This window comes from Triturus cristatus, chromosome 11, assembly GCF_964204655.1.
Source record: "Triturus cristatus chromosome 11, aTriCri1.1, whole genome shotgun sequence".
In the NCBI taxonomy this organism is placed as follows: Eukaryota; Metazoa; Chordata; class Amphibia; order Caudata; family Salamandridae; genus Triturus; species Triturus cristatus.
In genome coordinates this window covers 883,672,942-883,700,533 of record NC_140594.1, presented here as the reverse complement: position 1 = coordinate 883,700,533, position 27,592 = coordinate 883,672,942, and the positions used below count along the sequence as shown (strand labels likewise).

Sequence of the window (27,592 nt, the reverse complement as noted above, 5' to 3'; positions counted from 1 at the left end):
TACGGTTTGCCTTGGCTTGACATGCTGTGAGACTTCCACATCAGTGGATCAATGGTGTATGGCAGTCTCTCCGTGAGCAGCAGGGGGTGTTTAGCTGTTAGCCGACACTTGTGTGCCAGTTCCATGGCTATCACGCATTTGTGCAGCAGAAGGGGGGTTCCAGTGTTGGACCCACATGTAACTCTACATGACACGTTCATGTGTACTCCTAGTTGCCTCTACAATCGCGAATACATGACTAATAAAGGTGTCCCTATGCCTCCAAGGTGCCTCTCCTCAGTCAATGCTGGTGTGTTGCCACGGTGCATCCGGCATGTCTGGCATGGTTTTCCGTGATAGTGGCTATGTGTCTATGTGTCGAGTAGCAAGATGCAGGCTGTTTGTGTGGGATTAGACTGTGTATTGTGCATGATGTCCATGACTGTGTGGGTATTGTGACATGTGCCATCCCCATGCTTCCAACGTTGGCCAGGCCACCATTCTCTGCATCCACCTGACTCAAGCTTGCAGGACATGGTTCTGCCACCTCTCTACACATACCTGGGTGCCCCCCAGGACACTCAACATGATCCCTGACCTCTGCGCATGGCTGTCGCTGTACTCAATATGTCTGTCGGCACGGTTGTGCGGCCACCCCCTCAGCTGGTTGGGCCCATCACGGGTGTGTATGGTGCTCCATGTCTGTCTTGCCTAATACACTGTGACCCGTGTGTCCTGTGCCAGACTCAGGCCCCAGGGTGTGGATGGTTGAAGTCAAATGAGAACTCAGGCATGTTTAGACTTTACAAGACACATGTAAGGTAATAATGCAACCAGCAGGCATCTTCTCTTCATGGTGTGACTTTTTATTTTAGTGGGGGGGGGGGGTTGACATGAGGGGCTTTCCGGTTGAGTGGAATCCAAAGTTCACTAGGGGAGTTGGTGTCCTTGCCATTAGAAATCCTCAGAGTCCATGCCACAGTCTTTGTCAACATTGGTCAGAGAGTGACCAGCAAGGCCATGTGGCAGAGAATGTCTTTTGATGCTGTGCCGCTGTTGCTCCAGTGGGCCAGGTGCCAGGCCAGGTGTCCTGGGAGATGGTGCTGTTGCGCCGACCCTCACGGTCTTTTACGTGGACGACCCGCCCTCCTACGGGGACCCTCAGAAGCAGGCCGTGACGATGTTTGGGATGCTCCATCGGATGCTTCCTCCTCCTCCTCCTGATCCCTCCCTGTGGGTGGTGATGTTCTACGCCTTCTGGCACAGGGAGGGTTGCCCATGTTGTCGGCCATCCGACGGAGTGTGCTGTGAATTCCCGTGAACACCATCACGAGCTCAGCCTGTCTGTCCTCCATCCTCCGTTGGTGTTGCAGTAGACAGGTATGTTGCTCCGCATGTTGCTGGGCCTGCTGGGTCTTCTTGATCTCATCGAGGGTCCCCTTCATCTCATTGAGGGTGGACACAACCTGGGCCATGCCTGTGGTGTCCTGCCGGTATGTGTCCAGGATGTTTCGGACATGGGAAAATACTGGTTCCCCAGCCAACTGGTCAGGCTGGCGCCTCCGCCGTCCTCCACTCCCACCACCCCTGCCCACTTGCACCTGGTCTGCCCTTGTGGGCACATCGGGTCTCCGGGACCCCTGAGGGGTGGCATTGGCGTTGTTGCCTGCCTCCTCCTGGGTGCCCGGGACACCGTGTCCCTCCTGGCCAGCCTGGCTGCTTTGTGGTGGTGGGGCAGGGATCCTGGGTGTCTCCTGGGATGTGGCAGGAGTGGGGGTGGTGGTTGGCCCCGTTGTACCTGACGCAGGTGCTGCAGGTCGTTGGACACCAGAGGGGCCAGGTTGGTGGGGGTTGGGTTGGTCCACAGAGTGGTGAGAGTCGTCGCTGCCGGTGGCTCCTTTATCCCGCCGAGCCGGGTCCTGTGAGTCTTCCCCCCCAGTGTTGGGGGGTGATCCACGACATTGACCTGTGTGTGAGAGAGACAATGTTAATTTTGTTCCATGCAACATCCATGTTTCATTAGTTTCAAAGTTGGAACATTTCCTCTGGGAATTTGGATATGTCTTGCATTCCACTCACAGTGCACTTGTGCATGGGTATGTCCCTTGGGCACAGCTTTGGCGACTTTACCTATGTGTGGCACAGTCTTACTTGCTGCATCAAGTGTGACTGCAGTCAGCAGTGGAGTGGGCAGGTGTTGCGAGCCGTGCATTGGCGCATTCCGTGTAGCACTGTACGTGGGCACATGAAGTTGTTCCACACACTTATATGATGCAGGTAGCTGTCGTTGTGCTCGTGCACAGGTTGTGACATGGCCCTGTGTTTTGCCATGGAGGAGAGGGGGGGTGCTGGCACTGGCCACCCTTGTCTACATGCACGCAGTCCACCTGCTGACGAGCAGACATTCCCACACACCACAAGGCTGATTTGCTCTCCCTGTGTCTCCCTCCCTCTCTGTCCCCCTCTCCCTCCCTCTGTGTGTCGGCCTCCTCCCTCTGTCCATCTTCCTGTGTCTCCCTCCCTCCCTGTCCCCCTCTCCCTCCCTCTGTGTGTCAGCCTCCTCCCTCTGTCCGTCTCCCTGTGTCTCCCTCCCTCTCTGTCCCCCTCTCCCTCCCTCTGTGTGTCGGCCTCCTCCCTCTGTCTGTCTCCCTGTGTCTCCCTCCCTCTCTGTCCCCCTCTCCCTCCCTCTGTGTGTCGGCCTCCTCCCTCTGTCCGTGTCCCTGTGTCTCCCTCCCTCTCTGTCCCCCTCTCCCTCCCTCTGTGTGTCACCCTCTGTCACCTCAGCCCAGATTACTGTGCACACACTGTTAGCAGATCTTTGAATGGGCCTTGGATTGTTGATGTGAGTGTGTTTCTGATCTCCAGGCACCCATTGGGTGTTGTGTCTGTGTCTGCACTGCTGCTGTGGTGGTGTGTGCTGCCACTCTTTCACAGTGTTGGCTGTTCATTAGCTGCTGTCATGTGCAAGAACGTGCCGTGACCCCCATGTGTTGATGCAAGGCGTCCGCCATTTGCTGGCAAGTCATTCCTGTGTTGGGACACACTGTTTGTCTGGCTGTGACCTAGGCCATATGGGCAGGGGGCATTGATTGTCTGCTTCTGAGTTGCACTATGTGATTTTTGGGGCCCACCCTCCCGCCATCCGGCTTACCGTGTCATGTGTTGGTGTCTTTTGTGGCCTGTGACTTGACATTGTCCAGCTGGGTGCATGGGGCATGGTGGCGGCAGTGGCATGTGCGTGTTCGTGGAGTGTGGTTGAGTCATGCGATGGCTTGGGGGTGTTGCGTGCCTGTTTGTGAGTTTGGTTGTGGATGACGTTCCCCCCATGTGAGGTGCGTTGTTTGTGTACTCACCTGGGTCTCGGAGTCCTCCTAATCCCTCCACTGTCTCCACCGGCAATATGGCCATCACCCTCTCCTCCCAGGGATGGTAGTGTACGGGTCTGCGGGACGGCCCTCCTCCAGTGACGTTGGCCTGGTTGTGTTCATCAGTCATCTTGGCTCGGACCCTCCTCCGCAGATCGTACCACCTGGCTTGGCATTCCTGCTTGTTTCTTCTGGTGTCCGCAACAGCATTCACAGCATCGACGATGGTCTGCCACATGGCTGTTTTTGCTGAAGTGCTGGTCTCTCTGACCAATGTTCCAAAGAGGTGGGGCTCGACTCTGAGGATTTCATCGACAAGGACCTCCAACTCTCGCCTAGTGAACTTTGGATTCTTGTTAGTGGGCATGGTGAGGGGTGTGGGTGTGGATGGTGGGGGGGGTGTGTGGATGGTTGTGGGTGTGTGGGTGTGGTTGTGCAGGTGTGTGTGTGAATGTGATGAGGGGGTGTTTGTGAAGGTGTGTGTGTGAAGGTGTGCAAGTGTAAGGTGTGGTAAAGCTTCTAGTATGGTGCTGTAGGTTGTCTGTGGGGTCTGGCAGCAGTGAGTCTGTTGCAAAGGCTCATGGTTTGTGTGTGTGGGCCCTTTTTATTGGTCCATTGGTGGGTGTGGCTGTGTTTGAACTTTGGGTGGGTGTGTTATAAGGAGTGGTGGTGTTTTGGGCCTCTGTTTGTTTTTGGCAGTTGCAGGTCAGTGAATGTGTTGTTTTAGTGGTTGTTGGACATGTTTTGTGGCTTTGTGCCATTCGAATGGTGTATTCTTGTATCGTTTTGGTTTGTCCTGGTTGTGTACGTGCGTTTTTTGCGTGTGTACGGTGTGTACATGGGCCATTTTGTTGTACAGTGCTGTCCTTGTGTGTGGCTTGGTACGACTCGTACATGCGGTTGTGATGTTGGGGCCTGGGGTGCGCTCCGTACTTAGAATGTTGTGGTGGGGGTACGCTCCATGCATACGCGGGTGGGGGTACGACTCTAACGTACACGGGTGTAGATACACGGGGGTATGACACGAACGTAGAGGGGGGTAGGACACGTACACTGGTGTACATACACGGGGGTACGACACGTACACAGGTGTACATACACGGGGGTACGACACGTACACGGGTGTACATGCACGGGGGGTACGACACGTACACGGGTGTACATACAGGGGGGGTACGACACGTACACGGGTGTACATACACGGGGGTACGACACGTACACGGGTGTACATACACGGGGGGTACGACACGTACACGGGTGTACATTCAGGGGGGGTACGACACGTACACGGGTGTACATACATGGGGGTACGACACGTACACGGGTGTACATACACGGGGGTACGACACGTACACGGGTGTACATACAGGGGGGGTACGACACGTACACGGGTGTACATACAGGGGGGGTACGACACGTACACGGGTGTACATACACGGGGGTACGACATGTACACGGGTGTACATACACGGGGGTACGACACGTACACGGGTGTACATACACGGGGGGTACGACTCGAACGTACGGGGGCTGGGGGGAGTGTTGGGCGCGTATGCGGCCACATGTCTCCATGGTTGCTATGGGAGTTCGGTCCGTACGGTGCATTTTCCATACGGTTGTAACATCGGACGCACGGGATGGATCGTGATTCCGCGGTCGGAATTCACATTTCACATTTGTACGGTAAATCGTCCGTGGACGTGTCGGACACATTTTCCGACCCGAGGACGTGTGGGGAATACTTCCCAATGCGATTCGTATGGACTTTTTACCATGCGAATCGTAATTGGCAGTTTGTACGGCACTTGTACGATTCGTACGGTAAAAAGACCGGATACGAGTCGTACGGGCTATTTTTTTACCGGATCGTAATCGGCACCATTACATCACTCATGACATGGTCAGTGACATCAGTCATGACATCACAAATGACATCATTGATGGCATCACTGATTACATCATCCAGCAAATTAAACATCAATATACTTAATTAAATACTGTTTACATTTTAAAAAAAGAAAATGACACAGGGTGAGATCTGTATAGCACGGAGCTCAATCTAACCCTATCAACTACTACACTCGCTTGCCACGTTCTGAGCTGATAGTCCTGTGTTTTCTAAATTACTACAGTAAACATTAATGTCCAAAGTAAAATTTGTATCTGTATGGGCATGTCTATTGCAAACCACACCACCATTTGTGAACCTGGAAAGAGGTTTAAGTGCAACCTTCAGATCTACACATACCACTACAACATACAACCAGTAGAGAGAAAGGTGTGAGGAGAGAGGTCAGTCTGTTGTAAGTGTCTACTACACTGAGCCATCACTGTAGAGAAATATCTTAGTGAACAGATGAATTTATTACAATCTACTACTACAGTCATTCATCACAAAGGAGAGAGTTCTAACAAAACTGGTCAGTATGTCATAAACAGGACTATACTCATCCATGACTGTGGAGTGAGGTCTCAATGAACAGGTTACATTGTCGCAAAGCATTACCATACACATACATCATCAAGTGATATGTGTCAATGTAAAGGCTAGTTTACTGATAAATAGTGCACCTGCTTTAAAAACAGGATTATAGATCAGATGACAAATGTTGGAAATATTATTCCTCAATATGCACCTGGACACCTAGCTTGCCATTTGCCTGTGATCGGTATAGAGACAGGATATCGAGTTGGAAATGTCGACTTGCACTAATATCGAGTTGGTAATATCGAGACACAGAAATATCGACAGCAAGAATATCGTGGTCAAGAATATCGAGTTTAAGGTAGGAGATATAGTTCTAAAAAATATCGAAGTCATTAATATCATTTGCAAAAATATAGTTATTAAAAATATAGTTTTTTTAGTTAGTGTTATGTATTTTGGTATGTATTTTAAAGGTATGCACTCTATTTTTTTGTCTAAGTATTGCTTTTGTTTTTCAACATATGTGTTACATTTTTAGTGTTTATTAATTTTATTTTAATTAAATTTTGCGTTTAGTTCTGTAGCGGGTTATGGGTGTATAGGGCAATAGGGTGGGAAGTAATTTAATTATAATAAATTAAATATACATTTTTATTTATTAATATGTATTTAATTTAGATTTTATAGTGTTAAGTGTGGGAATTAATTTATTATTAATTAATTAAAAATTGGTTGTTCATTTTAATAATTGGTAATTATGTTAATTGTGTAATTGTTTTACGAGTGAGTTGTGGGTTTATAGGGGAATAGGGTGGGAAGTAATTTAATTATAATTAAATAATTATTAATATGTATTTATTTAATATTTCGTTAATTGTAGGAATTAATTTTTTGTTAATTAATTGGTTAGTAATTAGTTGTTAATCATATTAATTGTGTCCTTTCTTTAGGAGCAGGTTGTGGGTTGATAGGGCAGTAGGGTGGGAAGTAATTTAATTGTAATACATTTATTAATATTATTTATAAAATATTTATTTAATTTTATTTTATAGTATTATTTGTGGGAATTAATTTATTAATAATTATTTAAAATTTGCTTGTTATTTGTTATAAATTAATTAATTAATTGTTAATTATGTTAACTGTGTCATGTTTTTGGAAATGGGTGGTGGGGTTTATAGGGGAATAGGGTTCGCGAGCGCGAGGCAGAGGCATATCGTACTCCTGAGGTGGAAGCCGGGAGATAGCGCTAATTGCATTTATTTTTTAAAACTTGTTGTATAATTGTATTTTATCTATTCTCTTCCCCCTCCCAGGCACTTGCACTTTAATTACTCACGCTCTGGGTAGTCCCGCGCAGCTGATTGCATAGCTGCAGCGGGCCACAACATCTTTGCCGCCATTCCCCAGAGGCCACTGACCACGCCCCCTTCTAACAGGCCCCGCCCCCCCGCCAAAGTCATTTAAACGCGCTGTTCGCGAGCGCGAGGCAGAGGCATATCGTACTCCTGAGGCGGAAGCCGGGAGATAGCGCTAATTGCATTTATTTTTTAAAACTTGTTGTATAATTGTATTTTATCTATTCTCTTCCCCCTCCCAGGCACTTGCACTTTAATTACTCACGCTCTGGGTAGTCCCGCGCAGCTGATTGCATAGCTGCAGCGGGCCACAACATCTTTGCCGCCATTCCCCAGAGGCCACTGGCCACGCCCCCTTCTAACAGGCTACGCCCCTCCCATCTTCCTTCCTATTTAAGAATGTGCTTTCCCCGTACGCGCAGCGGACGGGCGCAGCGGGCGCTCCGTCAGCGCGCCAGAGGCGCGCCAAAGGCAAGCCCGTCTGCGCCCGTCCGCGCCCTTTCGGGCCCAGGGGCCAGACCCCCTGGTCAAAGTATGTGCCCTCGATTATGCTATGATGCTGATCAGATCCTCGCTCTTAGACCTACAAGGGACCATCCGACAGCTTTTAATATGTTAGATCAGTTTCCACAATGCTGTCCTCATTGCTCCTTCCATCTGGATACTCCACAGCGATGTTATAGCCTAGCTCCCCGAGTAGGAACTTACTCCCTTTTAAGTTATACCTTCCTCAGCTTGAACTGTCGTTCCCTGCCCAAACACAAACGTGAGATTTTCAACCTTCTTACAGATGAATCCCCTGACGCACTTTTTATTACAGAAACGTGGCTTCGCGATAGTTCCGGACCAGATATTGCAGAAGCCCTTCCTGCCCAATATGCGATTGTAAGGCATGATCGCCCCAGGAAAATTGGAGGTGGTGTGGCAATAATATTTAAGAATATTTATCAATGCCATCTTGATCCTGCATCGTTAAACGGCTGTGAAGCAGCATTTTTTAAGCTGGCTCTCCAACCTAAAATCACCCTTTCGGGCCTACTAGTGTATCGCCCTCCAGGTCTTGCAAACGCATGGCAGTTACAATTTTCTGAACTTATAGCCTCGGCTTTATCTACATCTAGTAACTTTTTTGTCGTCGGTGATCTGAATACTCATTTGGACGACCGAAATGACAGTCTGGCTTGCAACCTTATTGCGGACCTTGCTTCTATGAATCTAACTTTACATAACAAGGGCCCCACCCATAAGGGCGGACATCTCCTAGACCCAATTTTTTCCAATAGTATCCATGTTAAGTGTTCCACGGCAGTGCCAGTTATCTGGTCTGATCATTTTCTAATTAAATTTACCGTCACCTACAATGTGAACACACCTACTCACAAACCTGATGCTAATACACAGAAAAGGGACTGGAAAAAGTTTGACTCTGCTGCTTTTAATAAAATCTTAACTGATCTCAAGCCTGGAAATTTATTCGCATCCAATGATATGGATTTGATGGCCAGTGCCGCTAATGATTGGCTTCTTGAAGCCATAAATACCTGTCTTCCCATTATCCACAAGAAAGGGATACTTCACAAAGCCCCCGCTCCTTGGTACAATGAGATGCTCCGTATACACAAATCTAAATGTAAGAAATTAGAACGCTTATGGAGAAAAGATTACTCCCTTTTATCTGGTACCGCCTATAAAACAGAGCTGAAATGCTATCACAAGGCGTGTGCTACAACTAAGGCTATCCACGTCAACAAGACTATCAACGAAGCAATAAATAAATCAAAAACTTTGTTTAATGTGGTGAAGGAGCTTTCTGGTTCACAGACCACGGCAACACCTCCCCAGTTATCCAACGCTAAATGCGATGAGCTTGCCCAGTACTTTATTTCCAAAATTACGAACATACATCAGGACATTTTTGTTCAAGGCAACCTAAATGTTTCCGCAACCTCTCCTCAGTCTAAGGAAGAGGCTGTTAACTCGACGGTGTCATCTTCGCCTGTTGTCCTGGCCTAATCTCTGCCCGGAAACTCTCTTAGAAATATTGAGCAAAGTCAAGTCAGGCTCCCCGCTGGACCCTTTGCCCGCCCCGATACTACGCTCTTTGAATTTTTCACATCTTTCTACTATTTGTATAATGTTAAACCACTCGCTTGACACAGTAACCGTTCCCAGTTGTTGGAAGCATGCTATGGTCACCCCGCTTTTTAAAAAGCCGCTGGCGGATCCCAAGGTGACCGCCAACTACCGTCCCATTTCTTTACTACCGGCTTTTTCCAAAATTTTGGAACGACATATCCATGTTCATCTTTCAAAATTTGTTACAGACAATGGCCTTCTGCATCCATCCCAGTCCGGATTTCGCCCCGGCTTCTCTACGGAGACGACCCTCTTGGGCGTTACAGACTATCTGCGCTTGCTCTTGGATCGAGGAGAAACAGTTGCGCTGATTTTACTTGATCTCAGCGCAGCTTTTGATACTGTGTCACACAGTATCCTTCTCAAATCCCTCGCTGCCATCGGCATTGGCAATAAGGCTTTGGACTGGCTTGCATCTTTTTTGTCTGACCGTACCTTTCAAATCTTTTCTAAGTCATCCTCTTCAAAGCGCTACTCCTCCCCCATGGTGTACCCCAGGGGTCAATCCTTAGTCCTCTTCTTTTTAATTTATATGTCACTCCTTTGGCTTATGTTGCACAATGCTCTGGTTTAAATCTTTACTCCTATGCCGATGACTCACAAATTGTTTTTTCACTATCCCAAATCGATCCCATGGTTTCTTCCCCTTTGCAAGCAGGACTCAGCAAAATATCTGGATGGATGAACAGCAACCTACTTAAATTAAATGGTGGAAAGACTGAGGTCTTGGTCCTTGGCAACAAACCCGACCTCTGGAATTTAAAACATTGGCCTACTACCATGGGTCCCCTACCAACTCCATCTGAACAAGTACGAAACCTGTGAATAATTATCGACAGGGGGCTATCCATGAAAGATCAGGTCACCAAAGTAGTAGCCACCTGTTTTACCATCCTACGATGGCTTCGTAAAATCTTTTGGATACTCCCAAAAAACACCCAGAGATCTGTTGTGAATGCCTTGATAACCTCTAGATTAGATTACGGCAACGTGCTCTACCTGGGGTCTACCAAGGCCATCACACGGCGCCTTCAGCTGGTACAAAATGCCGCAGCTCGGCTTCTCTATGGCTGTCGGAAACGTGACCATATTACAGATCGCTTGAGAGAGCTGCACTGGCTTCGTGTAGATAATCGTATAAAGTTTAAAGCTTTGAGCTTTATGCATAAGATCAAAATCGGAATAGCTCCCCTTTATCTTCAGGCCCTTGTCAGCCCCTACCTTCCCGTTCGCTCACTTCGCTCCTCATCCCATCATCTTTTCAATGTACCAAAGTTTAAACTCACCAGAATGGGCGGTGGTTCCTTTGCGAACTTAGGACCCAGACTGTGGAACTCGCTTCCTTTGGCCATTCGGATGGAAAACTGTCATAAGCGATTTCGTAGAGCGGTGAAAACTTGGCTCTTTGATCTCTAAATTTTCTGCCTTTGTTGTTGATCTGTCTCTTAGCGCCGGGAAACCCTCATGGGTAGCTGTCGCGCTTAATAAATTTATTTAATAAATAAATAGGGTGGGAGGTAATTTATTTATAATTAACAAATTTGCTAATTAATGCATTAAAATTTAATATGGCAATTGTGTAATTAATTTGATGTGTGAGTTGTGGGGTTTATGGTGATAAATGGTGGGAAGTACATTTTTTTAAATTAATTAATGATTTGTGATTCATTGATATTCATTTTTTTATGTGAAATTAGCTATGGAAATTGTGTAATATTTTTAGGTGTGTTGTGGTGTTTATTGGGGTAGAGAGTGGAAAGTAGTTTAGTTTAAATTAATTAATAATTACTTGGTTATTAATATTAATTTATTACTTGATAAATACTTTTGGTAATCGTTATTTTTTTTGTCTGTGGATTTTGGTTCTATAGGGGTAACATTTGGTTAGTACATTAATATCTGTTTTCATGTGTTTTTAATTGATAATATTTGTTTAATTGATAATTATGTTAATTATGGAGGTACACTTTTGTTTATACATTTAGATGTGTGTTGTAAATTGTGTGGTGTTATAGGGTAGGAAAAAATATTAAATGTATTTAATAATTCATGTTTTTGATTATAAATAATGTTTACTACAAAATATTTATTTGTTTGTAAATTATTTTCAATTTTTTTTTAATTAATCTTTGTAAGTAATTTTTATATTTTTAAAATTATAATATGTTTTTATCTTGTGTATTTTTTTTATATTTTTATATTTTTTTTTTGTTTTTTCTTATCTTTTGTATTGTAGTTGATATTTTGTTTGTTATTAAATTTGAATTTTCTTCAGTGGTAATAGTAATTTTTACTCCTCTGCTATCCAACATATTCACTACTGTTGCACTTGTTGGAGTGGGAATAGTAATTTTTACCCTGCCGCTATCCAACACTTCACTACTGTTGCTCTTCCAGGAGTGGGAATAGTAATTTATATCCCTCTGCTATCCAGCACTTTCCCTACTGTTGCAATCACTGGAGTGGGAATAGTAATTTCATCCACTCCGCTATCCAATTTTTTCCCTACTGTTGCACTAGCTGGAGTGGGAATAGTAATTCTTACCCCTTTGCTATCCAACATTTTCCCTACTGTTGCTCTCGCAGGAGTGGGAATAGTAATTTTTCCACTCCGCTATCCAACACTTTCCCTACTGTTGCACTCACTGAAGTGGGAATACTAAATTATTTCCCACCGCTATCCAACACTTTCCCTACTGCTGTATTCGCAGGAGTGGGAATGGTAATTTATACCCCTCTGCTATCCAACACTTTCTCTACAGTTGCACTCACTGGAGTGGGAATAGTAAATGATTCCCCTCCGGTATCCAACACTTTCCCTACTATTGCACTCACCGGAGTGGGAATACTAATTTTTACCTCTCTGCTATCCAACAATTTCCCTACTATTGCATTCACTGGATTGGGGATACAAATTTTTACCTCTCCGCTATCCAACACTTTCCCTACTGTTGCACTCGCTGGAGTTGGAATAATACATTTTTACCCTCCGCTATCTAACACTTTCCCTACTGTTGCACTCGCTGTAGTGGGAATAGTAATTTTTACCTATCCGCTATCCAACACTCTCCCTAATGTTGCATTTGCTGGAGTGGGAATAGTATTTTTTACCTATCCGCTATCCAACACTTTCCCTACTGTTGTATTTGCTGGAGTGGGAATAGTAATTTTTTCCCCTCCGCTATCCAGCACTTTCCCTACTGTTGCAATCACTGGAGTGGGAATAGTAATTTCATCCACTCTGCTATCCAATTTTTTCCCTACTGTTGCACTAGCTGGAGTGGGAATAGTAATTCTTACCCCTTTGCTATCCAACACTTTCCCTACTGTTGCTCTCGCAGGAGTGGGAATAGTAATTTTTCCACTCCGCTATCCAACACTTTCCCTACTGTTGCACTCACTGAAGTGGGAATAATAAATTATTTCCCACCGCTATCCAACACTTTCCCTACTGCTGTATTCGCAGGAGTGGGAATGGTAATTTATACCCCTCTGCTATCCAACACTTTCTCTACAGTTGCACTCACTGGAGTGGGAATAGTAAATGATTCCCCTCCGGTATCCAACACTTTCCCTACTATTGCACTCACTGGAGTGGGAATACTAATTTTTACCTATCCGCTATCCAACACTCTCCCTAATGTTGCATTTGCTGGAGTGGGAATAGTATTTTTTACCTATCCGCTATCCAACACTTTCCCTACTGTTGTATTTGCTGGAGTAGGAATAGTAATTTTTACCCCCTCTCTCCAACACTTTCTCTACTGTTGCTCTCAATTTAGTGCAAAATATAGGTTTATAAAATATTTAATATTTTAATATTTTAATTTATAATATAATTTGGTTTATTAATTTTGATGTTACATGTGTATGTATATATATATATATATTTACTTATAAATGTTTATATATTTATAACATTTTAAAATGAATTATAATTATTATTTAATAATTGTTTTTATGTAAATATATATTTTACATTTTATATATTGTTCATTATCTTTTTTTAAATTAAGGGGTCTATTAAGATGGGGTCTATTAAGATCCTCCCGCCATCGAAACTCGGAAAACTGCCAGTCTGATTAGCATCGCGGTTGTGACCGCCGCGGTGTGATTTTACGCCCACCACTTTTCCGCTGGTTGCAGTCCGCCCGCTTGCCTGGTGGGCAGAGCTGGACCGGTACAATTGTTGCGGATCAGGGCCAAGCACCTCCGGCACAATTATGATGCCGGCAGTAGCCAGCCTTTCCGCTGTGGTGGAACCGCCATAGAAAGGCATGCGGAGACATGTTCCGGGTGCCCATTGCAGGCCCCCAATGTGTTGGAGGGAGTGTGGGTGCACTGGGGGGGTCCCATGGTACCCCCCTACATGTCCCTGTACCAGGTGGCAGGCACTGTGCAGTGCCTGCCACGCAGTGCAGTAACATGCATGACATGCTCCTTTTCACACTGTGGCGCTCCTGCCTGCAGCAGTAACTGCCACAATGTTAATCGCCAGAATCCGACCGCCGCAGTCGGATTTAGACTGCGAAGCATCCTAATTGGACCGGCGGTTATATCGCGGTCCTTGCGGGCGGTCTTTTCCCGCTACCATGGCAGTCGGGGAGATTTTCCGACCGCCATCATAATAGACCCCTAAATGTATTACTTATACTTATAACTGTTAAAATTTACAAATAAATCTAAATCATTTTTTAAAAGTTAAATTTATTATTTACTTTATTCTTCATTATTTTTTATACATATAATAAAAATGTTATTTTGCAACGATATTTTTTCCCAATATTTTTGTAATTACAATTATAAATATAGGAGTTTGATATTTTTTACTACGATATTTATGTCCCGATATTTGTGTATGTCGATATAGTGGTGGTAGATATTCTGTCAGTGATCCCCTGTGGTCTCCAGTTCTTGTTTGTTTCAGACTAATCCAGTGTCACCACAGCTGCCCGGGTTCTCCTGCTGGGGTTCTCCCTGCTGGGTTTTCCCATTAACTGCTCCTCCTGCCAATAGAAGCCTCACCCACACTAGGACCTACTTAATGCAGGCCGCAGTGTGACTGTGCAGGTGTGCCAAAGGCAAGCCTGTCTGCACCCATCCGTGCCTGGACTGTGCCCAGCGCCACGGCCCCTGGCCCTTCCACTCCTGAAGATATACCATTGCCGAGCTCTACACCCTTGACCCCGGAACAAACACTGCCATTACCCCACGGTAGTATCTTTCACTTGCACCCACTGCCATTTCACCTGCCACTGCACACACACCAGTCCACCAGTCCACCAACCAGCCCCACCCTGAACACACCACAGACACCACCTGAACAAAAACATCAACTCTCATGCGCTCACTATGCAAACATTCCACTGAATTATGGAACTCATCACCACCCTTGACCCAACACAACCTCGTCTTACTCACTAAGACCTGGCTCAACTCCACATCCACCCAAGACATTGCCACAGCGATCCCGGTCAGACAAAAAATCCCTCACCAGGACTGCACCAACGAGCTGGGAGGAGAAATAGCCATCATCCACAAAGAGACCATACAGTGTACCACCACCAATGACAGCACCACTACCCACATGGAACATCTCAACCGTAAGCTCCACACGGATAATCCACAACCCTACACACGCTGCAGGACACACACTGGACCAAATTTTCACCTACAGGAACCGCGTCAAATACAGCCACAGAACTGACATGGACTGATTCTCCATCGTCCACTTCAGCATCTTCAGCCCCCGCACCACCACCACCCAGATGACCAATGCACTCCACTAGAGCTTGAACAAAATTCCAGAGACCAGCTGGGCGAGCGCCCTCAACACCTCTAACCCTGCTACCGCCTCCAACCTCGAACAGGGAGTGAAAAACCTCAACACGTGGATCTCCAATTGTGCGGACAGCATTGTCCCCATCAAGAGCCTCATCCAGAGAAAATCCTCCAAAAAGGCCAGCTGGTACACCCAAGAGCTCAGAACAGCAAAACGAGACAACAAACAGTTGGAGAGGAGATGGTGCACCAGCAAGGACAGCTTCGACAGGGCAGCCTTCATGACCCCCCTCAACCTCTACCACCACCTGCTGATTGCAACAAAGACAACAGCCCTTGCCGCATGCATCGAAACGAGCACCAATAAAACCAAAGAACTTTTCAACATTGTTAAGGAATTCTCCAACCCGGCTGCCAGCAAAAACAAACTCACAGGAGCTGTGCAGTGCAAGAACCTCGCCCACTTATTCCATGATAATATTACAACCAGAAACTTCAAAACCAAACCCAGACCTAAGGACTTCTTCAAAAGATACACCACCACCGTAACCAACACAAACCACACACTCACCACTTGGAATATCCTCTCCACCCAGGACATCAACTCCACCATGAATCCATCCCCTCGGGAGCTCCCATAGACCCATGCCCTCACCACATCTTCAGTCTCGGAAACCAAAGAATCAGCCAGGAACTCACCACCCTACTCAACCCCTCTATCTCCACTGCAACATTTCCTGACACTTGGAAACATGCCGAAGTCAGACCACTACTCAAACAACCCTCTGCTGACCCCAGCAAACTCAAAAATACCAGCCAATCTCCGTGCTCCAATTCTCAGTGAAGGTACTACAAAAGATCATCAACAATCATCTCATGGCACACCTGGAGCAGAACCAGCTACTCAATGCCTCCCAATCTGGCTTTAACAGCAATCATAGCACCAAAACAGGCCTAATTGCAGCCACCGATGACATTCAAACCTCCTCAATCGAGGAGAAACAGCAGCTAAGATCCTCCATGACCTCTCAGCAGCCTTCGACACCATACCCCACCACACACTGATCGAAAGACTCCACCATATCGGCATCCAAGGGGACGTGCTCAGATGGATCACCTCCTTCCTCACCGGAAGAACCCAGAGGATCCACTTCCCACCTTTCACTTCTGAACCCAAGGAGTTCACCTGTGGTATCCCTCAGAGCTCATTCTTAGCCCCACCCTCTCCAACGCATATATGACCACATTGGCCAACATGGTCAGACCCCATGGTCTCAACATAATTACCTACGCATACGACACCCAACTCATCCTCTCCCTCACCACCGACCCCACCACCACCACAACTAACTTCCCAAGATGCCTGACAAAGGTCACTGACTGGATGAAGAACAACTGCCTGAAGCTGAACACAGATAGGATGGAAGTACTGATCTTTGGCAACAGCTGCAACACATCGAATGACTCCTGGTGGCCATCAGGTCTAGGACCCGCACCCATTCTCTCCAACCATACAAGAAACCCTGAGATCTTAATTGACAACAAACTCTCCATGAAATCACAGATCGACGCTATCTCCTCCGCCTGCTTCTTCACTCTGCGCATGCTACGTATGATCTTCAAGTGGCTACCCCTGCACACGTGATGCACAGTGACACAAGGTGACTGGACTACAGCAATACCCTCTACGTAGGAATTGCTCCACACCTCCTACAGAGACTTCAGACCATATAGAACACCACAGCCAGACTCATCCTTGGCCTTCCCCGACGAACCAAAGTCACACCCCATCTCAGGAAACTCCACTAGCTCCCCATACAGAAGAGATGCCGATTCAAGCTGCTGACCCACACACCAAGGGCCTGCCTAAATTAAACACCACCTGAACTTCAATCAACCATTAAGAAGACTACGTTCCACCTCCCTTTCACTTGCCCATAGTCCCCAAATCTACCAAAGCAGAAGTGGAGGATGCTCCTTCTACCACATCGCAACAAGGACCTGGAACAGCCTCGCCACGCACCTCCAAACCATCATCTCACTTTTTGAATTCTGAATGGACCTCAAAACCTGGCTATTCGAATTAACCTCTGGGACCTGCAAGCGCCTGCGCTTTATAAATCCTGATTGATTGAAATCCTGATTTAGTAGTATAGAAAGAATACTAATTTAACTTATGCAGTAGCTTAGTATGTATCTTTAAGTCTCAGAAACATTCACGCAACACACTTACTGGATGATGTCATTTGAGATGTCATTAGTGATGTCACTGACCATGTCATAAATTATGTAACATGTGAGGTCATAAGCAGTGAATTGCGGGGCGTATGCTATAGTTAGTTCAGGTAAGTATAACTGCTTAATTGGTATGGTTTTGCGTGTGTAAAATGTGAACCTACCTATAATGACCACATGGTGCAGGGATATGGTGCCCCCCTAGAGTCCATATCGGAGGGGCAGGGAGGAAGGGGGGCCCCCAAGTTACTTTCTTCCTGCCTTTTCTTGGCGGGTTAACCACCATGAAACGGCCAGCGGAAAGGGACATTTTAATCCCTACCGCGGTGCCTGAGCAGGCACTGCCACTGTTGTAGGGATTGGAGTCCCTCCAACAGTCCGACAGGCTCCTTGAGACCATCGGATGCGTGGCGGTCAGTCTCTCTGCCCGCCCTCCATCCGCCTGCCATCATAATGTGGCAGGCGGTCCTGCAGGGTCTGATGGTGGTGGGACTGCCACAGGCGGCCTGACTGTGGCGGTCCCACTATCATTGTAATGATGCACCTAGTTTCCATAGGAAGAGCATTTTTTGTTTTGCCTAGAACTTTGGTGTCGTTTGACGAATCCTCACAAAATTTTCAAAACGAATACAATGCTCACTTCAGCTGCTGTCTCGAACGTTTTGTTGTGATCCATCAAGTAGGGGCTGAGAAAAAGAGGGGGTCCTAGAACGCTTTTTCCCAATGTTAATTCTCATAGAGATTTTAGACACCACTACTGCCCAGACCGCTGAACGGAATTACACAAAATGTGTCAGAAAGGTAGCTGTTAGTCCAGAAAGTGAGCTTTCTGTAAATTGGCATAAATCTGTTCAATAGTTTTGAAATTTTAAGGGAAATCCAAATTTGTATATATCGGGACACGGATCCTCCGAGGATCTGACTGTGTTCTTGCAGACATGGGATTGGCTGCCAACACTTCAACCAGGAACTGTTGGCAGCCATCTTGGAACTCAGGTTCAGCTGAGTCTCACTTACAAAATGTAAAAATAAAGAGAAGGGGACAGGGTAGGAATTCCTGAACCCCCGAGGCCTCTTGGGGGGGATCCTGCTGGACAAAAAAAAGCATTTTGAAAAAACATTCAGCAGGAGACATGCAAAATCTGCAGCCTCCACCCAAAAAAAGTGCAGACTCCTGTGCTTATGTAATGTTTAGCCTCTGGGTAGGCCAGGTCTCAGGAGCATGAGCAATTATATAAAAAATCTTGTTTCTTTTGGATTCAATACATGTACTAGAGTACTCACTCCCACCCAACAGAACCAATTGTTTTCTATATCCTCAGCAATTGAATCACCAACAGCGTGTGCTCCCACATGTTGATGGCCCAAAGTATGGATAGCATGTGTGATTGGCAAACGTTCCTTCAGAGCGGCCACTTATACCCAAAGCGTTTTGTGCTTTATTGCGCTACCTTTAGAATCACAGAAATAATTTTTTGTCCAGAGGAACAAATTGTCATTGAAGGATTGTACACAGTAAAACAAATCGCACACTATAAGGGTGGGGACTTTAGGATCAGCAAATTCAAGAGCCAAAACCAAAGCACATAGCTCTGCCAATTGAGCTGTGAAATCTCCAAGAGACTGTATGTGCACTAAGGAGGATTTAAAATCCCCATTAACAATCTCACCTGCCACTATTGTGCAGGCTGCAGAATAAGCATGTTTAGAACCAATAGCGGGCTGCACAGATCCATCAGTGTAAATAATGCATTTGTACTGATCAAGTGGGAGTAATGACAAAGGCAGAGTATGAACATGTTCATATTGTAAAAACTCCTGTGTTTGCAAAGAAGGATCAAAGATAAAGTTGCCACAAGTAAGTCCATCACAGCCGGATTGGTGAGACGTCATCTTAGGCCCCACTTTCTCAACCATGCTACAAAGAGGCCTCCTGGCAAAGTACTGGTTGGGGGATAAAGTCCCCTTGGCTGCTGAGGGTCATTGGGGGCCAAGAACCCCTATTGTTCCCATAACTAAGTCCCCCACAGCAGGATTGCTGAGCTGTCATCGGAGGCCCGCCCCTTTCTCAACCAATCTGCAGAGGGGCCTCCTGCACTATAGGTTGCAGCCACTGTTGTCACACTCAATTGCGCTCACCTACGGCACAAAAAAATTCTGCTCCATTGCACAGTGTGGAGTTTACCAGTAACTCAGCAGAATGCGGATTGGCTGAATTGTGCAAACTCCACGAGCAGAGCGGAATTTTACGCCCAGGCCTATTAAAAAAACAAAGGTTACAGGGATGTTACAGTTAGGAAATAGACTTTAAAAAACCTTAGAAATTCAATTAAAACAAAGGTTACAGAGATGTTATAGTTAGAAAATGGAATTGAAAAAACCCTAGAAATTCACTGAAAAATCAAAAGTTACAGGGACGTTATAGTTAGGAAATAGAATGAAAACAACCTCAGAAATTCATTGAAAAAACCCAAAGGTTACAGGGACATTATAGTTAGGCTCAGATTTCACTCGCACAAAACCATAGAAATTCAGCAGTTATAGGGCCAGATTCCTGACCATTCCAAATTGCGACTCGCAATTTGCGCTCAATTGCAAGTCGTAAATTGCGAGTCGCAATTTGGAATGTATAACAGTGTCAGAGACACTGATTGCGATTCCCAATGGGGTCACAAAATGCAAGGCTCATGAATATTAATGAGCCACTCGCAGTTTACGACCCCATTGAGAGTGGCTGGCCCAGTCCATTGCTGTAAGAACAGACTCCTGCAGTATCCTTCATTGTGCACCCACTGAGTCCTTGAACACTTCAGGTGATAAAGTTATAGCTTTTGCTAGCAGGTTCATGCACACTATGGAGAGTCTAGGCGCCCAATGCACACTAGTCTCCTTGCAACAGATCCAAAGTGTTGAGGTCAGAGAAGAACCCACAAGAGCAACAACAGGCGGTAAACTAATAAAGGCAAAACCAATGAACCTTTAACATCAAAAATATTCCCTCCCACCAGTCTCACCCCAGAGAGACACGGAGTAAACCAAGAAATCTGTGTCTGCCCATTGTAACCTGGCCAATCTAACAACTTTGACCAACTCCACAATCAGAAAATGCAGTTTCCACCATCCCAGTCTCACCTTCAATTCCTGTAATGAAAGTTTATTCAAACTATAGCAGTAGCAGGTATGCCTCCCCCACCCCAGGATCCCAGGACATCTAGGGCACAGCAGTGGGCCTCCCCCACATAGGCCTTAGCTCAGCAGGATCTCCCTCCTCTCCATAGGTCAGCCGCCTCAGCAGCCAGGCACCAGTATCACCACCACCACCACCAGTGCAACAAATGTCAACATCCAACTTGATAGTCACCATGCTGGAGCTGATCACACATCAAAATATTAAGGGAAAATAAGGGCCACCAGCTATAACCAAGAGCTTCTGCATTTAGATCAGCCTTCGCCGGTGTCGTCGCTATGACACCTCCTCATGGTGTGTGGTACCGTCCTCTTGCACCAGGAAATGTGGGGTCTTGCGTGTGCTAACTCCAGCAGCACCCAACTGTCCACGTAGCCATCCACCCTGTTTCCCCGACCTTCGGGGATCTATGCTACTCCTCTTCCAGTCGGCGCAGGGTCACCCTGTCCCAGATTTCAAGCCAGGTCCAGATCTCCTCAGGTCAATCAAAAAAAGTGTGTTTTCCTGCTGCCTGTGTACAGCAACATGTATTGCAAGTTCATTGCTTTGACTCCAGGTATGACTTTCTTTGGGACTGTACCTTGTGGGTGGCAATTACACAATTTTCAAACAGCAGGTTTCTAGCCTCCCTGGCTGCCCTCAGAATGCTGTCCCCGCTTTTAGAGTGAAAAATAAAATGTACACAGTGATAGACCTGGAGAAAGTGCCCCGGGGGGGGGGGGGGGGGGGAATCAAGCCGCAGGTTCTCGTTCCACTGAGAATATCCCAAAGAGGCCCTGTGGTCTCAAAGTTTAACAGGTGGAATCCTCAAGAATGCGCTCTGCGTAGGGCATCTCTGCTCCTTCCACAGCATCCTCTGCCCTAGCCTCCAGCGTTTTTTTCCCTATCTCAATCTTCGCCATCAGTTTCCTCAGGGCTGGGACTTCCATTCGAGGTTCAGTGATGGATTCCTTTATCAGATAATTTCATACTGTCTACCCTGAGCAGATAGTTATCAAAAACCTAAATCTTTCCCTCTAGGGCCCCTCTTGGGTCCTATGCAGCTGCCAGAAGTTCTGCTCTTTTTGGGTCCCCCTGCGGTAGGCCAGTTTCTTGGTCGGGCAGGGGACAGTCTCATCCCACAAAGGGTTGGGGCAACCATGTACTGCATGATGGTGGTGCCCTGCTGGGGTTCAGTTGTCCTGAGTTTATCCTTGACCCCACGGGAATCACTAGTTGTCCAATTCAGTGGGGCCTCCCTTATATTTTTGCCTCTTCAAGCGCGCACAAGCAGTCTAGTAGGGGCACTATGGTCTCTCAGGGAAGCCCCCTGAAACCTCCCTGCAGGTCACAGCTTTTAAAGGACCAACATATCCCAAGGCAAGACCCAAGTGAAGGCCCCACTCATCTAGGTGTCCCCTTAGCAGTTGTATAGGGAGCACCACTGCAGGTCTCCCCGCCTCATCCTGTAGCCACCAAAGAATATGCCCTCACACTCCCCAAGGGCCAGTAAGTCAGCCCGAGGTATTTCCTTATGTTTGTGGAGCCCCAGCGGTTCAAGCCAACTGGCAGTTCACTTCCCACATACAGGGTCTGCTCTAGTACCAATCCAATCTCCACAGCAGTCGCTCTTCGCCTCCTCTTGGCAGCTCTCATAAAATGGCAACTGCTCAGGGGCTCCTCGGGCACCTCCAGCATGGTGCCGCAGCTGCTCCACCCAGTGCATTCCTTGAACCACCTCATCAAAGGCTCTACTACTCCTCAGGGAGCAGATTCTGGCAGGCATCACCTCTCCTAGGCCCCACGGCTCCATCAATCTTCACAACGCTGTGCTCCCTCACAGCTGCCAACAGGGCTGAACTGGCCACAGCGGGCATCAGGTGTTTTCCCAAGAGGATGGAAGGGTGGGGGCCGGTTTATGAGCAGTAGGGACTGGTTTTATTACTGGGGGTGGGGTTTGCAGCTGCACTGAAATATCAGCCCCTAATAACAAAAACAGCAGTGCACACTTGCGCATCCCCCCACCCCCGTGGCTGGTCCACCAAACTGCCATGGCTGCCTTAGGTTCCCAGTCCGGCCGTGGCTGGCAGTCATTTGCGCTGACCTCCTCCCATGCAGTCTCCCTGCCACCAACAGGTGCAGGCATCTGGGCTTTCCCATGCAATCTCGCAGCAGGCAGATCCTGATCCCACCATCAAAGAGCCACTCCCAAGCCCCATGCAGATCAGCCTGAGGCCTCCAGCCATGCTACGCAGTCACCACCACATTCGTCAGGCACTCGATTCTTCCAGATACGGGAGACCTCGTTTACATTGAATGCGCTACAACGCATTCCATTACAACGTGGTCATCACAACGACCGCGTTGTTACAATGCGAACCATTACATCATAAGTCGTTACAACAACTTGCTGTAGGGGGCAGAAGGTGTTAGAATCCCTGCTGTTGCACAAACTGGAGTAGGAATAGGAAATTATATTATTCCTAAGTCCAGCGCACCCCCTACAGCAAGTCGGTGTAACAACTTGCGATGTAATGGTTTGCAATGTAACAACGCGGTCGTTGTAACAACCACGTTGTAATGGAATGCGTTGTAGCACATTCAATGTAAAGACATATATTCTTCAGATACAGGGCATGAACAGGAGAATCCCATTGAGTGGTGAAATTAGTTATGGTAGAGGAGGATTATGCAGGATTTTAATCGGGATATTGCAGCTTCTCAGGAACAAGTCTTGGCCGCCAACTTGCTTGGCCACGCCCCATCATTTTTTATTTTTTACATCTTAAATAAGACTGGTCCTTGGGTATTCTGAAGGAGTGTGCAAGTGTGAGAGTTCAAATTCCTATAGTCCAAAACTAGATAATTTGAGTTATCTGGCTTCATTTGCTGGAAACAGACTGCTGTTCAGGATTATGTGCCAGGCCACTATCACTCCTTGATATTGCAGGTCCATCAAGATAGCTTTTATATCACACCTGGCATCTTTGCTTTAATACATATTGCGCTTCAACCTGTGGTTAACTCTAAAGAGAAATCATAAGGGGTGTCAAGCCCTTGCCACACCCCGTTTGACTCTTACACAATGCAGGGTCTTCCTTTATAGCGGATTTGTATGCAAATTTTCTATAGAAGCCTCAGATAACTGTGGGAGAAAATGGCTCAAGTATTATTTCCTCCCCAAGTGTGGATCACTAACATACGGTGGAGGCCAAACACCATTGGCCAGGATGAAGTCCTTGGCCTTCAATAAAAGATCAAAAAACCACCCTTATGTTGCGCGATGTGCCACCCTCCAATTGAATTTCTACTTCGCGTACTTTGTCATGGGGATTAACTTTTCCATACAGTGTGTTTATCTGGATGTATTCATAAGTTGCTCTCATGATGCCCCCGAGAATCTGGCAAACTATTGTGATCACAAGCATGTTGCTTTTAATTGCCCCTGCCACACCTGCCACGACTCAATTTTTTGGGGATGCATGCTGTTTCTTATTGTGGTCGGTCCTGTCACTTTCTTTTTTAAGTAATCTGTTTGATCCAAAACTTTCTCTTCCTTTTTACCACTATTTTCAATGTCTGAAAGAGTTTACTGAAGAAAAAAAAATAACAGTCTGTGAATCAGAGAGTCAACTGACATCACTGGAGAGACCAGTTTGACTAGCTAGGCTAATCTCAAAATTATACCATAACACACACAAGTTTCTTGTAGTGGTCAAATATGTAATTAGCAAAGTGACTGTATAGCTTCCAGTCCTAAATTTGCTTTTAGTCATCAGTCCTGATGGCTAAGGAATTGACCTTTTGATTCTCTGCTAGAATGGCCATCATTAGCTCCTGTCAACTCCCTCTGCTTTCAGAAGCGGCTACTCCATCACTCTGCTAACTATGTCACCACTCCCATTGCATTCCTATGTCAAACTTGGATCACACATCTTGTCTTACTTGTCTAGCACGCTGAATTAACAATTCAACTTTTGCAATAACCATCCTAGACAAAATGTTGTGTTTCGTTGATTTCCACTTTCTTCCTTCTCCCGCTACTTTTGGTTTGTTCTTCTCTTTTCCATTCTCTATCTACATCTACTTATGCATAACTTGTTTAAAAAATTGTTTTTGCATTAGAAGACCTTAAAATATATTAATTGCTCTTGTACATTAAAACACACATCTTCTTTATATCCGCAGAACACGTTTCTTCAAGAAACAGTGCGAAGAGAATGTGAAGAGAGGTTTGAGTTGACTGAAGCTTTAACACTAGCGAGAGAACAACTTCTGGAATTAAAGAAAATTGGTGAAAAGTTTCCATCCCACCATGTTTCAACCAGTCAAACCTTGCCCTCTGGATTAGTCAAAAGTAATCAACTGAAAATCTTCACAAGCCCAACCGCTGGTAAAGAAGCTAAACTCATTGGACGTCATGGAGATTTAGGACCTGTTAGTGCCTCTGCTCCTACGCAGCACAGGAGTATTGACAGAATAGGTTTCTCAGCCTTACCTTCGCCACAACCTCCACGGGAAAGAGCATCTTCTGTAGGGGAAGCAAGGAAAAGGATTACTGCAATTTTAAGGCAGTCAAGTCGGCGATAACGTCTAGAATCCATTACAACATCCTATGCATACACATTGAGATGAAGCTGTGACTACCAGTAGTTAAATTCACTGTTCATCTTAAAATATCTTCGTGTTTTGATTCTAGCTTTTTTCAGCAATACACCCATGATGCTCTAAAAATATTATCCTGCAAACGTTTTCGCCAAGTTTTTTTCTCTGTGTTCATTTGAGCTGAGGTCTTGGTATAACACTGACCATCAACAACCAGGCAGCTAAGTTCAAATACAAACAAAACTCTCTTCTGATTCTACCAAACGGCATGGTATAACATTTCTTTGGTTTGTGGAAAGACCTTGTAGCGACAATGTAGCAAAAATGTCCATTAGATATTTCAGGGGAATATGTCAAAAATGTTAAACAAAATAATTCAATAGATGATTGTTTCTAAAGATTTGCGATACTTTTGACTTGTGAAAACATCTGAGAAAATGCTGTAATTGGGCATCTGTGAACTCTACACCCAGAGATGGCCATATTGCCTCCCCATCTCCTTTGTCGTCTCATTTCTTTTTCAAATAGGGAGAGGCCCGCTCTACGCACACGGATCTCCTATTAAGGCCCTGTTGACCAAACTTTGCTACCAGTGATCTGTCCTTTACCCCTATTCGGTCCCACTAGCTTCATGGGCTTAAATGGTTTTAGAGACAACGACGCTTACTGATTTTTCTTGTGCTTATCGTTGGACTGGGGCCCCAGTCTCTGGCAGGTTTGATGCTCTGTCTTCTGAGGGTGTGACAGTACCAATGCAGGGGCTTGTGCTTCATCACTACCTCTCTTTCTGGGTGTAGGTGTGGAACTTACTATCTGTTTGTGCTCCTTTGAGGTGCAATCAGTCACAGAAGCAGATTATGCCCATTTGGTTGGGTAGCAGTAAATGAGACCAGCAGTTGGTTGGTCCACCCCCTTATGCTCATATAATGCAGCTATTGTGGGGTGCCGGTGCAGTGCTTGGACTCACGCACCCACTGCATCTGCTGACTGACTTGATGTCACCTGCAGCATGGTTCAAATAGGCCAGGTCAGGTCTCACTGTTTGCCGTGCTACTCTTGACCAAATGTGTTACTGTTGTGCTTGCCAGCATCCATCTCAGACATGTTTTGTGTTTACCTTTTGTTGCAGGACTCCTTGGGGCTCACATATGGGGCAGCTGTTACACAGAAATGGTGGCAGACTGCTGAATGAGTGGGTACTTGTTTTGAGATGGCCCCTATCGTCTGTTTCAGGACCTGTTGCAAATTTTTCTGAGGTGCCTAGCATAGCTTATGGCATAAACCAAGGAGTTGCACAAGGAATGGCCTCCCTCTCTGACCTATTCAATGTACTCCCACATTATATTATTGTCTCCCTCCTGAGCTGCCTTCTCTTGGTTCCCCCAGAGTATGATGATGAAGGTGATTAGCCCTTGAAGGTAGGCTCAATTACACTGGCAAATATGTGCCAAAAACCTATTTTCAAGAGGTGAGAATTCCCTCTCTTCCAAATTGCAGTTGCCTCAAGGCTAGGTGAAGCCTGGTCCCAGTGGAGAGTAATTCTGTTTGGATCATAGGCCAGTAAAACCGAAACTGCTTGTGAATATAAACACAGCTGTTCCAGACCTCCTGATGCTGATGTGGGAATTGGAGGATCTAGATTGGTACAAAGTCTACAGTTCCTGGGTCATCGGTGTCCACCAATTCTAAAGGGCACACAAGAAAAAGACATAAGTGGAAGTTTTGAAGCTACTGTTTTTCTTGTAGTAAACAATGCAATAACATGTTTTCATATGAGAGTAGGTCCCAGGTTACCTAAACTCAAAATATTCACTGCCAAGACACAATCATTAACTATAGCCACTAAGATCAATTTCTTTAAAAAAAATAATTATTGTATTTTATTTATTCTATTGGTAAAGTTTTGTATTCTGAATAATGACTGCCTGGTGAAGCATTTTGTGTTTTGATTGGAAACCTGTTTGTGAGTTCCCATTGATTCACCAGGTTATATTTGTTCAGAGAATGTCTGATCTTGACACCCAATTACTCAAATGATTAGATATATCTGCAAATAAAAGCGGAACAAACATTTTCAAGTGTTTCTTAACAAAATATTTTTTTCAAAGTTTGTTTTTTAATTTTGTCGATTGTTTCAATGCTACTTTGTAAATTTTATTAATGCTATTCATGAAATTGTTTGATGCATTGGTATTACAGATGACTGTATAGATTTGTAATACAAAACATAAATTGAGCTGTGCATTTCGTGTGTTTGATTTCCATGTTTATATTAAAACAGTTATAAATCACATATGATTTTGACAAAGGCAGCATTTGTGTCTCTGAAGTTGGGGTTGGCACACCACTCAATAGGAACACTCTTTTTTGCTTCAATATTGCATTCCCCTTTCTCCCATTACTAACGATTACTGAATGTTTTAAGGACCCAGTACCAAATGCAGGCTCTAACCTTGCCTAATTTAATCCATATTGGTCATGTTGGGGAAAAGGTAGCAGTGGGGTGGACCTCAAAACAAATGTTTTTAATATGAATATT

General features: G+C 45.8%; 1 protein-coding gene across 3 annotated transcripts in view; it reads left to right on the top strand.

Annotated features, from left to right (window-relative positions):
* The window catches only part of LEKR1 (leucine, glutamate and lysine rich 1), a 775,178-nt gene extending 747,840 nt beyond the window's left edge, over nt 1-27,338 (top strand). For 2 of the 3 annotated variants that reach the window (XM_085634762.1, XM_085634761.1), the window contains one exon: nt 24,637-27,338. In XM_085634762.1, the coding sequence (XP_085490888.1) occupies nt 24,637-25,038 (402 nt within the window). In that variant the 3' untranslated portion in view covers nt 25,039-27,338. The remainder of the gene's footprint in view (nt 1-24,636) is intronic. The other variant, XM_085634764.1, reaches the window with a different exon arrangement.
* Nucleotides 27,339-27,592: the final 254 nt, after the last annotated feature.